Genomic DNA, 14,372 nt, shown 5'->3' with positions numbered 1-14,372 from the left:
AACCAGCCAAATGCATCCTCAGCTGTAATAGAATAGAATAAATCACATAGATGTGCTTTAACTGCCTGTTCATTTTGCTGTCTTTGCATAAGATGTCACAGAGATGGACCACTACGCCGAATTCTTGCTTTGAATGCAGCTCAAGTCAGGTGAGTATGGTGGGAGAAATATGAGCCAGCATCCACTGCCAAAATGAGGAAATTAAAAAGTGTTAATCATAACATAAACTCATACAACCAGATGATGGATAGAAGGATGTTTATGAATTGAGCAGTTATCAAGGACAATAGTGGAATTTGGCTGGGGGAAAGGGTTCATCTCACATAACAGCCTTCGAATGAAATGGCGAAATGTGATTGTTGTATATGCACCTATGCGTGCCTTGGCATTTAGTGGTCCTTCAAGAGAAAGCACTGGAAGCAGTGAATATAATCAGCGACAACACACTCTAAATCAGAGCTGAGGCAGCATACTGTTTTCCACGGATCCGACTTGCACAAACCTGAGGTCGGTGGCCTTTCCGAGCCCATCCTCGCAACCGGTTAGTATTGCGACTGTCCACTGCAGTTTCATCCACAAAAACAAGCTGATCAGGCAAGTAATTATCCCGAATTAAGCGACGATATCTATCCCAGTCTCTCTCATTTCTTTCAGCAGCCATTTGGTGGATCTAGATGTCGGTGATGGATTGGGTTATCAAGCTTAGGGTCGCCACTGTTGACTCACCGATTTCATACAGAAACCATTATGTCGAAGTGTTCTCCATATACACGATTGGGATACAAGCCTTCCCCGTTGCATTTTGAGCTTGCCTTGAATTTCATCCAAATACAAATCGGGTCGCGCGGCAAGCAAACCTTTGATAAACTATGATATAGTCAGAACCCAGGGCAAATGTGCAAGGGAATATGATTACATGCTCATCTGCATCACTTAGGGCCCTCTGACCGCTGGCTGCCCTCGTATTTGGTGCATCAAAGCCACCATGTTGTGCATATTGCTCTCTCCAGCGTTGAATTGAGCGCGTACTCACACCAGTCAAGAATTGAACCACATGTGGTTCCAAATATGCATTGATGCGAACTATGAGGGCTTTGAGATCACTACTAAAGTGGCAAGGGGCCATTGTTCACTTTGAGTTGGAGCACGGGAGTTGGAGTACAACATCGGGAAATTCCGTAGGCGCCGTCAAAGTGATGCCTGCGACATCCTCAAAACATACACAGATAACTTCCATTGTTCGTATGTTAAATTTACGACAATATAGGACTATAAAATACAGCAACCGTTGACCAACACTGAACCCTAGACACTAGTCCGCCGCCGTAGCTGCCCCATTATCCAAATTCTCAAAAATTCATCAAATCGTTCCGTCAAAAAAAAAAGCTCCTGTGTTTTTTCCCCAACACTCTGCTGCCAAATTTTCAGCCAATTCCATGCAGCCGTTGAGGTGAAAAGTGGGGATAAAGTTCAGCTGCCGGGAATTTTAAATATCGATGCTACGCACAATCGGAAAAAAAAAGTCGCTAGATATCAGCTCCATGAACATGATCCAACAATCCGTTTGGAAAAAAGCGGTGTTGTTGTGGAGTAAATGGGGGATGAAGTTTGGCGCTGTTCAAGCGCCAGGATTCATACGGAAGCAAGAAATCCGTCACGCGACAAATCAACTGAAAACGGCAGTACATTCGTCAGCGCATAGTTTGCTTCCGGCCAAAGCCGGATCACTAACAACCGCTCTCGCCTTTTCATTCAAAGTATATCGCTCCGCTTCACACCTCTTCGTAATCGCCTCGTGACTGATGCCCTCTCCTAGTGACCGGGACAATTTCTACCCTTACCCGTTTCTCTGAGGACGTCCCCGCCAATTTACCACCGCCCGAGCAAATCGTCGCTCTTTGCAAGGAGGCTGGCTACAACAGGCACGGGATCCCCTTCATTGGCCCTTTTGGGGCCGTTTTGGCCTGGTTCAAGTATGGGCCGCATGTCACCTTGGATGAAGCGTTCACTCAGGTCTGGGTCGCGAGGCACCTGAATGCGAAACCAGAGGACGGCGTGAAGGTCCCGCAAGTCTTCATGGCGTTCACGAGCCCTCATCCTGCCTGCACTATCGGCTTTATCATCATGGAGTATATTGCTGCTCCTGACTGCACGAGTGGAGACTACGAGCGGGTAGCACAGGCTGTGAACACGCTCATCCGTATCAAAGCTCCAAACTCTGTACCCGGACCCATTGGCGGCGGGGCAGTGGTTCACAGCTTTTTCCCCGAATGGACGTCTGGTATCAGGTACAAGACAAGCAAAGAGCTTCAGAGTCACCTAAACCAGGTAAGTCAGCGCTACTTTTCTAGTGCGCCTGGGTGACTTAGGACCATGGTAGATCCTCAAAATCAACAAAGATAATAAGCGGGTCAGCTTTGAGGCAGAAGGTCTTTACCTTTGCCCGGTCGATATCAATCCGGGCCACTTCAAGAAGCTCGAAGACGGCAGGATTGTGGTACTGGATTTCCGAGCGACATGCTTTTTACCTGAATCCTTTATCGCTTATGCGATGCAGAAGCCAGTTCACAAGTTCAAGCAGATGGTTGCCAAGTACGTTAATTATCCGGCGTCGAACAACGTCGAGGCAATGGCTGTTGCATCTGGTTACCTGGTTTACTACGGAAGAAGCAACATTGGTCAGTCTGTCAGCCTTCATCTTTGTCTAGACTGACTTGATAACTGGACAGGACTTCCGACGAACGTCCTCCGGCGCATGCGACGCTAACGCATTCCGGTCTGCACTTCTCTTGTGTTCTTGTAGCGACTGTTGTCCTTGACTTGCCGTCTGTATTACCGCATATACATCTGTCAATTAGTACTATCGTTGCCGGTGAAAAGGCCCATAGAAAAGGATTGTTATAACTAACCTACAGTCATTCACGGACCCTGCCTCAACAACCAACATCCCGCTTGCGACTGTCACCACACATCTAACACTCCGGTGAAACGGACCTTGAATCGGAGTCGGACACAGATGATGGGGGACCTCCAGCAGCAGAACGACCGAGCCGAATGTTGGATATCATGAATATGCTTTCACCAGGAAATGGTAATTCAAGGCCAACGTGGTCCCGCTGCAGCGGGTCTCGTGTCAAGGACCAACTGGAGTTCCAAGAGGAGCACAACAGTGGTTTGATTAGTTGATCGAGGACACTTCGCATTGGGCCTAGATCACCCTGTGGACATGGTCTTGGTGTAGCTTGGCCAGTATCCGGTGATGGTTCACATTTTGACTATGTGAAGAAAGCAATTTCCACTCAGATTGGCATATGCCACCACATTTAATTCATGCCAGGGCCTCACATTCGAACGCGTAGTCATTGATGGCAGAGATGATGTGTTTGCTGATGGCCAACTGTACACAGCCCTGTCAAGAGTCCGGAAAAGGGAAGATATCACAGTGCTGATGCCAAACTCAAATCATCGGTGGCTAATGTAGTGTTTGCTCAATTGCTACCTCGCAACACTCATGACTGATCAGTCAGTAGTGTTCAATGAGGGTGCTCCAGTGTAGTATGTATATATGAAGTAGAGTATATATTACAGCGAAAAACGAAATATCGTAGAAAGTGCGACAAGCGAAAACCCTGATTTGCTCAAATTGGAAGGTCGTTCCTGACTCACGTGCCACTTGTCGCATTGTGTCGGAAAATCCCGTATATCGTTTAAACGCCCGGGAAACGTTTCATGGTGTTTATTTACAACAACTACCCAACGGCCGATGAGAATACATTGGGCAGATGTGGTGGTACTTTATATGTTATATGAGACAGATTTTTGACGATTTTGATGCTGTAGGAAGCATTTATGACACATTTATTAAGTTATTAAAAACATATTCAGAGCGTTTGAGGGGTATAAAAATGCATTCAATAATATCAAAAAACCCCATAAACAATTTATCACAACGTTTAGATGCCAAAATTCACGTTTAAACGTCAAATTTTGGCATTTTAAATGTCAAGTCTTGTGCTTTTGATCAATCTCGTGATTTTCCGACATGGGCTGATAGAATTCATTTGTTCATTGAGTTAAATATTGATAGAACAATTGTTTTTAGTGGATTGCAAGTTGGGTGTTGTGGCCCATGTGCTATGTACGCCCTATTCAGTCATCTATGGCCAAGGTGGCTCCTCAGTTTGATTCACTGTTGCTTCTTTCTTTGTTGCCTTTTTCTTCATGTTCAAAGTCAATGGTTACATAGGCTTTTTTTTTTCCAGTCCACTCTATACTTATAAAAAAAACTCCCAGAAGCATTTTGTAATATTGGTTGGTGAATACTTCATCGCCATTTTTGATGCAGAAAAAAAAAGAGAAAAAAACTACTTTCCACAACGCCGAATCGAACCAACACCACTTGAAATGATCCCCAAGCTAGATGGAGAATATAGCCACTAGTTCACCATAGCACCGTTGCCACAGCCCAACTCTGATCAGTTATAGAGATCTAATACGGAAAGTGCATACAGCCAATCTGCTTCCACACGCTCCTCAGCTGCACCCCTGCACGTACCTAGCCCCTCTTACATTCCCTCTGTGGGGCTTTGTGAGCCCAAACTTCAATCTCATCCCGTTTCAACATGATCGAGCAACAGCAGCATGTGAATCAGGGTAACTTCCAATTTGAGCAAATCAGGGTTTTCACTTGTTGCACTTTTCTACAATATTTCGTTTTTCGCTGTAATAGCGCTCATTGATCCACTGGAGAGAAAATGGGAAGGAAGCAGGACAACAAAGGTTCCCATGCCTTGTCTCGGAATTTAAGGATCCAGATCCAAACCTGAGCCCGAAACGGATGGATGCATTCATTTGGTCCATGCTGTGGTGGGCAAGAAGGGAGGAAGGTCGGTTGGTTTGCTGCTGGTTTTTTTTGGGTGTTTCCCCATATGGACCCATGTAACCCAGACCATTCTTCCATTCATTTCGCATCTTGAAAATCAAATCACCTGCCAGCACTGCCACATTTCTTTGTTTGGTTCATTCAGCTTTCTTGTTAGAACTGTCGGATTCGGACGACTCCGGAGTGGAATCGGAGACTTAGCATGGAAGGACCTCGGCCTCAGCGACTCAGGCGGAGCGCTGTGCCATTGCTGGTTGTCCTGGGGGTCCCTAATTTCGGATCTAGCAGAGGGAAAGTCTCTTGGGGGAATTCAAGTCGATTTCGGACTGAGGTTACAAGTTACTTAGGTACATTGTATATAAGGAGGGGTCCGGAATCAAAAGGAACAAGGGTAGGACAAAAGGAGACAAAGGGAGATGGAAAGAGGAACAACACCAAGGGTCAAGTGTTTGACTCAATGGTGTTTCCCAAAGGAGGAATGAAGGGCCAAGGCCCAAGAAGGAAGGAAGGAGGATGGGAGTCGGGAATGGCTAGCTGACTGAATAGAAAGGAAGCAGCAGCCCAAATAGGAATGAGGGAGAATAGCGGAATTGAAATGGACAATGCAATAGTTGCAAGGTCCGGAGTAAGTCCGGAAAGTCCGAACTCGGAGGTTAAACTCCGGAATATTGGCAAAGGTAATTAAATGGAATGAGCTAACCAATACAATGGGTATAAGCGGAGGTGGGGTCAAAGTCCGAGGTCGGAGCTAAGACCGGAGGTTCCGGAGACAGAGACGCAAATGGGATTCCAGAGCGGAGGTCCGGAGTCAGGAGCATAGGTTTTGCATACTCGTCTGGAAGGTGTCGAGGTTGGGGTCGGACCCGGAATGTTCCGGAGTCGGACTGAAGGTGGTGTCTGAGCCGGAGGTGGGATAACCTCTTGGGAGTCAGCAAGGAGAAAGTGACGGAAGGGAAGTAGGGCTCCGGAAGTCGGAGTTCGGAGTTCCAGGAGCCAGGAGCGGAGGTCAGGATTGTATGGATATGACATTTCTCCCCCCTGTCATATCCATCTACAGCCATTGTCCTCCACTCCAATCCTTCCAGACTACCTCTGCTCCTTCTTCACTAACCTCAGAGCCCCTGTATTCCGCAATCACCTCCAACTCCCTCGATGGTCACCACCCCCTCTTTTCAATATATTACCTATGCCTTCCTAAGTACAGGTCCCCGAAGGTCTCTGGACAGCTCCGACATCCGCTAGTGCACTCCTGCCCCCACTGGGCAATACACTTGCTTGCCCTGCAAGTCTACCTTCAGGCCTATCCCTCCTTTCCGTTTCTGGGTTATAGCCCGCCACTCTGCTAACCCCATAACCCAACTTGTATTCAATCGGCTAATGTTTAACTCCATTAGCTCCACTCCGCTCAGTCCTGCCATTCATGGGCCTGCCCTCGCTGTAACTATATATACTGTACTTAACTTGTACATAGGTTACACCCTAGTGATAAAATTGACTAGAGTTGATCCCCCTTTTAGTTCTCGCTGCCAGTAAGTAAATTAGGGCACAGATGTATAACTAGGCACAGCGCTCCTGGTCTGAGTCACTGAGGCCAAAGCCCTCCATCACAGAGACATCTCCTTCATCTCGCTTCTGGTCTCTAACAGTATTTTATCACTCCCTGACAAGTACACATCTTGTATGGCACCCAAAGCCCCTCGCACTCATTTGCAACTACGCACATTGGTTCCTAACTCTGCCTCACCATCCCCCAAACCCTCGCAGCCTGGTCCTAGTCATCTGGTGAGAAACCCAGTTGAGTTTCACAGCTTCTCTAATTTAGAAACCCCTCTCCTGTCGACTCTGATCATGTGTCCCATTAGAAATTGATTGTCATATCCGTACATACCCGACCCCGACCCGACTTCTGGACCTCCACCCTCTTCACCTCCGGAGTCATAACCTACCGCTGCCGTTCCGATACTCACCTTCGGTCCTGGCAACACACCTCCTCCTTACCTCCCCGACCCTATCTCCGTCCGCTCCGATACTCATCTCGGACCGAACACCGCCCCTCTCACCACCCTCCTACTACTCCACTCCCCCTTCACAACACCTCCACCCTCCCGTTATCCTCCTACACTTCCCCCGTCCACTCCGATACTCACCTTCGGACCTGACTACTCTCCTCTCCGCCACTCCTTCTCCCCTTACCTGTCCCCTCTCTCCTCCCTCCGTTACTCCTCTGCCACCCTTCCGCCAAGTTACGACCTTCCACCGCTGTTCCGTACTTCGCACTCGGACACCGCTCATACCTTGCTCCGAGCCTCCGTCATAGTCCCTACTTCGGACTTTGACTCCACCTCGGTCTTAGTCCATTGCATTGGTGACCTCATACTACGTAAACACCATTGCCAATATCCCTCGGACTTTCAACCCCGCCTCCGTAACCTCCGTAACCTCCGCAACCCCTGAGCTTCGCGGATCGCCTTCGGCACTCTCGCCGCTTGTAATGTATTTCTCGCGTTTTCCCCTCATCCCTATTTGGACTACTGCTTCTTCCTATTCTAGCCAGTTAGTCATCATCCCCACTTCCCCTCATCCTCCTGCCCCTCTGGGCCTTGCCCTCCCTACCTCCTTTCGGACGTATCACAGGTCCTGCCTTATGACCTTCGGTACCGCTCCGCTCCCTCTACCCTTTGTTCCCTTTCGGACGTCTTCGTTCCGATTCGGTTACCCTTTGTTTTCCTTGTGCTTTTGCCCCTTCCATTATATATATCGGCGCTTGTACATACTTGTTTTGGTTTAGTCCGAAATTGACCTGAAATGCCCCCTAGAGACTTCCTGCTCACCTACTGTGAAATTAAGGACCAAATGGACAAACAGCAATGGCACAGCGCTCCACTTGAGTCGCTGAGGCCAAGGTCCCTCCATGCTAAGTCTCCGATTCCACTCCGGAGTCGTCTGTTTCCGCCCGGTTCTAACACCAAGGTCATCTTCGTGCAGTCCTACCTCAAGGGGATGGCTCTTGATTGGTTCGAGCCGGACCTGCTGTTCAATCAAAATTCTCTACTTTGTCCTCGTTGGATGAATAACTACCAGGAGTTTGTCAACAAACTTCAGACCAACTTTGGTCCTCATGATCTTGTGGGCGACGCCGAAGTCCAACTTATGACCCTGGATATGAGGGACAGGCACCAAATCAACAAGTACGTCATCAAGTTCAATCAACACGCTTCTCAACTTCATGGTTACAGAGAAGCCATGCTCTGTCGTTTTTTCTATAACGGATTGCCGGAACATATCAAGGATGACATTGCCAGGGTAGGGAAATCTTCTACCCTTTTGGAACTTCGCACCTTATCACAGACTTTCGATGTGCACTATCGGGAGTGTAAATCCGAAGTAACTCATCATGCGAAACCCTCCTCCTCCAATGTCTTTGACAAGACCACTACTGCTTCTCGCTCCAACCCTGTCCCTTCCTCCTCCTCGTTCAACTCCGCTTCTGGTAGCAAGCCTCTGAAGGACAACAAGAAGTCCAAGGCCAGCTCTGCTAAGCCGGATCTTTCATCAAAACTCGGAGACAATGGCAAGCTCACACCACAAGAGCGTAAGTGTTGTCTTGATGAGAAACTTTGCATGTTCTGCAGTCAGTCTGGCCACATGGTCAGGGACTGTCCCAAGTCTTCTTCTCGCGCATCTCCCAGACTGAGGAGCAAGGATCCACTTCTGCAGAGGCAAAAAATTAGTCCACACCCCCATGGACTCCACACAGACTGGGGGTTGTGATTCTTCCCTCCATGTGCTCAAAGAAGTGCACCTAAACATGTCTTCCATTTCCAACTTGTCCTCCCTCCACATTCCTGTTTCTTTTTCTCTTTCTGATGGTCTATTTTCTCCTCTTAATGTTGACCCTTCAGTTGATGTTCTACCCATTGTAGATAGTGTTGCTGATGTATCACTTTCTCCTCCTCCACCTCCGACTACTTCTGTAGATCGTTCCACCTCTCTTCTCTTCTCTTCTCTCTCTTCTCCTGTTCCTATTTCCCTGTCCAATGATAGGACAAAAAATAAACTCTTCTGCACCTATGAGAACGTTCCTGCACTCATAGACTCTGGGTCTTTGGACTGCTTCATCAACGACACATTCATGAAGAAACTGGCCCTGAAGACATATCAGATAAAACCTCTACAACTACACCTTTTTGATGGTAGCACCAACTCAATCATAACCCACACCGTTGATATTCCCCTCCACTTTGCTTCCGGAAACATCACCCCCACGACTTTCTTTGTCACATCGCTGGATGGATCTTGTTCTCTAGTCCTAGGACATAACTGGCTTACCCACTACAATCCATTGATTGACTGGGTCTCAAGCAGTATTACATTCCGAACTTCTGAACCAACCAAGACAGTTACTCCGAGCTCTCCCCTGTCATCTCCGGCACCACCGCTGTCGTCCGACATCCAACCATCTGATGTTCTGCTAGCACCTCAGTCCCAGGCTCCCATTCCTCCATTACCATCTATTGAGTTCGTCAGCTGTTCCGCATTTGTGAAGGCTTGTCAACTCAAAGGATTGGTATCCTTCAGCCTAACCATTCCTTCCGAGGACAGCCACTTGAGGGCTGCCTCCTCCCACACCGATTCTGTTGACCTTTTGGCCATTCTGAAGGAGTACCATGAGTTTGCAGATGTGTTCAGCAAGAGCAAAGCCTCAACACTAGCACCAAGCATGACCTGAAGACTGACCTTGAGGAAGGCACTTCACCACCCTTGGGAACTATGTATTCCCTCTCTACTTTGGAACTCGAGGCTCTCCGGGCGTTCTTAGATGAACACCTAGCCTCTGGGTTCATTTGTCCCACTACTTCCACTCATGCTGTAAGTGGGCTAGGGATCTAACCCAGCAGGCAAACAGGAAGGGATGGGGACTGGATAGGTATCCAACAGGTTGGGGAAAAGGTGGTAATGGTAATGGTGATATGGTCTGGTGTGGTACAGTGCATGGTGTACTCCAATCAATCTCTTACCCCACCTCTCTGGGTGACACTAAGGCAAGGACTAATCTAGAGGCTTCTTGGTCATCTTCTAAGTTGTACTACTCCCTACTAGCTTGGGAGGGGCAAACTTGGGAGTTTCTAATGCAAAGGAAAAAGTAGATACATCCTCATGTACAGGTATATATCAAATAAAATGAAGGAAAATATCCGAGAGTCCCATGTGCTTAGGTGGACCATATGGGCAACAATCAATATCGATGGGAGGGAAAACAATAATCAAGAAAATAATAAAGCAATAAATGGTATCTGACCAAAAATACCCAACTCTGTCCATCGCCAATGAACTCCCGCTAATCACGTATCCTAATACCCCTAAATGAAGCGTTTCCAATGGTATCAATATCGTCCAAATCAGTGCAGTGGTTGCCGAGATAGGTGAAATCCAGTCTGAGTGTGGCCACGCTTGCTGGGTGGGCATGAGAATTTTGTCTATGGGGACTGGGAATGTGTCTGGAAAAATAGGGAAAAATCATGGAAGGGTAGGAATAGTATATGAAGACGTGTGTGATCTGTTTCGTGAAGTGGGGATGTGCAGGGATGGGGAAATCGCAATATTCGGTTCATTCAGGTGGTGCCAGCTGTGTGTCATATCCATCCACAGCCATCATCTTCTGCTACCTCTGATCCTTCCAGACTACCTCTGCTCCTTCTTCACTAACCTCGGAGCTCCCATATTCTGCAATCACCTTCGCCTCCCTTGATGGTCACCACCCCCTCTTTTCCTATGCTTCCCTAAGTACGGAGCCCTGAAGGCTTCCGGACAGCTCCAACATCTGCTAGTGCACTCCTGCCTCCACTGGGCAATTCACTTGCTTGCCCTGCTTTCCGTTTCTGGGTTATTGCCTGCCATTCTGCTAACCCCATAACCTGACTTGTTGGTAATATTCAATCGGCTAATGTTTAACTCTGTTAGCTCTGCTCCACTCGGTCCCACCATTCATGGGCCCGCTCTCGCTGTAACTATATATATACTCAACTTGTACATAGGTTACACCTCAGTGATAAAATCGACTAGAGTTGATCCCCCTTTAGTTCTTGTTGCCAGTAAGTAAATTAGGGCACGGATGTGTAACTTGGCACAGTGCTCCTGGCTTGAGTTGCTGAGGCCGAAGCCCTCCACCATGGAGACAAATCCTTCATCTCAATCTGGTCTCTAACACTGTGCCCACCTACAATGTGGCACCGGTCCTCTTCATCCACAAAAAAGATGGATCCCTCTGTCTTTGCATTGAGTTCCAAGGGCTGAATAAGATCACCAAGAAAGATCACTACCCACTCCCCTGCATCTCAGACCTCCTTGATGCACCTAGCTGTGCCACTGTCTATACCAGACTTGACCTCTGGCATGCTTACCACCTGGTTTGCATTGCAGCAGGTGACGAATGGAAGACTTCCTTCCACACATGCTATGGTTCCTACAAATGGCTCGTCATGCCATTCAGTCTTACAAATGCACCTGTGGCCTTCCAGCGATTCATCAACACGATCTTTGCCAACCTCTTGGACATTTCTGTGGTAGTCTACCTAGACGACATCCTTACCTACTTGGAAGACATGGCTTCACACCAGTAGCATGTCCGAGAAGTTCTTAGGAGACTCTGCAAACATGGCCTATACACCAATCCTGTCAGAGACCAGGTCAAGATGAAGGAATGTCTCCATGGCAGAGGGCTTCGGCCTCAGCGACTTGTGCCAGGAGCGCTGTGCCAAGTAACATGTCTGTGCCCTAACTTACTAACTGGCAACCAGAACTGAAGGGGTAAACTCTAGTCAATTTTATTACTGAGGTGTAACCTATGTACAAGTTGAGTATATATAGTTACAACGAGGGCAGGCCCGCAAATGGCGGAGCCGAGCAGAGCGGAGCTAACAGGGTTAAACATTAGCCGATTGAATATTACCGACAAGTTGGGTTATGGGGTTAACGGAATGGTAGGCGATAACCCAGAAACGGAAAGGAGGGATAGGCCTGAAGGTGGACTTGCAGGGGAAGTGAGTGTATTGCCCAGCAGGGGCGGGAGTGCGCTAGCGGACATCGGAGCTGTCCAGAAGCCTTCAGGGCTCCATACTTAGGGAGGCGTAGGTAATAAATTGAAAAGAGGGGGTGGTGACCATCGAGGGGTACCGAGGTGATTGTGGAATATGGGAGCTCCGAGGTTAGTGAAGAAGGAGCAGAGGTAGTCCAGAGAGATCCGAGGTAGTGGAAGTCGATGGCCAGGGATGGATATGACAAATCCGAAGAAATGTGAATTTCATATGGACACTACGGAATATCTCAGATACTGCCTTTCTCCCTCCAGACTCACTATGTCCATCAAGAAGGTCAAAGCTGGCCAAGATTGGCCTGAGCCCCATAAAGTCAAGGATGTCCAGTCCTTCCTTGACTTCGCTAACTTCTATTGGCATTTCATCCACCAATACTCTGACATTGTGGTCCCCTTGACGTGCCTCATGTGTAAAGGAGCCCCCTGGTTATTCTCTAATGACTGTCGTTCTGCTTTCAACACCCTGAAAGAAGCCTTCACATCTGCTCCCATCCTGATGCATTGGGTACCTGATGCCCCTCTCATTGTAGAAACCGACACCTCCGATTATGCAATCTCCGGAGTCCTGTCCATCTGTTAGAGATTCGCCCTGTTGCTTTCTGCTCTAGAACACTCTCGGCGCCGGAGCTCAATTACGACAGCCATGATAAGGAACTGCTCACCATTCATGATGCATTCTGATCGTGGTGTCACTACCTTGAAGGTTCAGGAACCCCAATCAACGTCATCACCAACCACAAGAACCTCAAGTATTTCTCTACCACCAAACTCTTGACCTGGTGGCAAGCCTGCTGGTCAGAGTTCCTCTCCCAGTTCCACATGACTGTCTGATTCTGTCCCGGAAGACTCGGAGTAAAACCAGATGTGTTAACTAGACACTGGGATGTCTATCTCAAAGAAGGGGATTGTCAGAGACCAGATCAAGACGAAGGAATGTCTCCGTGGCGGAGGGCTTCGGCCTCAGCGACTTGTGCCAGGAGCGCTGTGCCAAGTAACACGTCCGTGCCCTAACTTACTAAACTGGCAACCAGAACTGAAGGGGGGTAAACCTAGTCGATTTTATTACTGAGGTGTAACCTATGTACAATATTACCAACAAGTCGGGTTACAGGGTTAACGGAATGGTAGGCAATAACCCAGAAATGGAAAGGAGGGATAGGCCCGAAGGTGGGCTTGCAGGGCAAGCGAGTGTATTGCCCAGTGGAGGTGGGAGTGCGCTAGCAGATGTTGGAGCTGTCCAGAAGCCTTCGGGGCTCCATACTTAGGGAGGTGTAAGTAATAAATTGAAAAGAGGGGGTGGTGACCATCGAGGGATACCGAGGTGATTGCGGAATATGGGAGCTCTGAGGTTAGTGAGGAAGGAGTGGAGGTTGTCCGGAGAGATCGGAGGTAGTGGAAGTCGATGGCCATGGATGGATATGACAGGGATATGGACTATGCTCGCGTCAATCCACAGAGCTTCTGACTGGTCTTCACTTTGGAGCAGCTCACTGCATCCTTACGAGCCATGTTCCTAGCTGCCACAGTAATCTGGGCAGCTGTACTTGTCGACACAGAGGCTCTCCATCAAGACATTCTATCCTCCCTCTCCTCTGATACCACAATCTCTTCTCCACTTCCCCCAACCTCCCCCATTCCTGCTGGTCCTGAAGGCCTGTTAAGGCTGGACAACCACATTTACGTTCCAGACTCCAATGATCTTCGTCTCCATGTTTTGTGGGACAAACACAACCACCAGCTCTCCAGACACTTTGGTCAAAACCAGACTCTGGACCTAGTCCGTCGTGATTATACCTGGCTGGGCATCCATACCTTCGTCAAGAACTATGTGTCCTCCTGTACTTCTTGTGCCCATGCCAAAGTCCCTCACCACAAGCCTTACGGCTTGCTCAAACAACTCCCCATCCCTGAACGTCCTTGGAACTCCATCTCCATGGATTTCATTGAACAACTTCCCTCCTCTTCCAGATCCACCTCCATCTTGGTCATTGTGGACTGCCTATCCAAGCAGTGCATCTTCATCCCTACCCACGACACCATCACCTCTCCAGAACTGGCCAAGTTATTCCTTCTCCACGTGTTTTCCAAACACGGAGTTCCTTCCCATGTCACCTCTGACAGGGGTCCGGAGTTTGTTTCTCATTTTTTCTGTTCACCCTCGACATCTGCCTCCACTTCACCTCGGAAGGAGATGGTGTTGTGGGGACAAGTCCGTGCAGGTCAAACCAACTTATCACACATTTCACCCCCTACTGCATCAGGGACTAGGATTGGTGAGTCGTGGTAATAATAGGAGTTGTAGAGACTGTGAAGGTGGTTCTGACGAGTCAAAGGTTGTCGGATTTGGTGGAGTGGTTGAGGAGATATGACTTGTTCTTTATTTTCCTTGCTATTCTC

General features: G+C 48.3%; 1 protein-coding gene across 1 annotated transcript; it reads left to right on the top strand.

Annotated features, from left to right (window-relative positions):
• The first annotated feature begins 1,677 nt into the window (after positions 1 to 1,677).
• EI90DRAFT_2999968 (uncharacterized protein) lies at positions 1,678 to 2,893 on the top strand. Its single transcript, XM_039056302.1, has 4 exons — positions 1,678 to 1,757; positions 1,817 to 2,328; positions 2,381 to 2,678; positions 2,730 to 2,893. Coding segments are annotated over exons 1-4 (849 nt in total). The 5' UTR covers positions 1,678 to 1,756; the 3' UTR covers positions 2,768 to 2,893.
• Positions 2,894 to 14,372: the final 11,479 nt, after the last annotated feature.

Source organism: Cantharellus anzutake (assembly GCF_015039405.1).
Source record: "Cantharellus anzutake strain C23 chromosome Unknown EI90scaffold_53, whole genome shotgun sequence".
NCBI lineage: Eukaryota > Fungi > Basidiomycota > Agaricomycetes > Cantharellales > Hydnaceae > Cantharellus > Cantharellus anzutake.
Note: the sequence above shows the minus strand (reverse complement) of the source record. Positions and strands in the feature narration are given on the sequence as shown.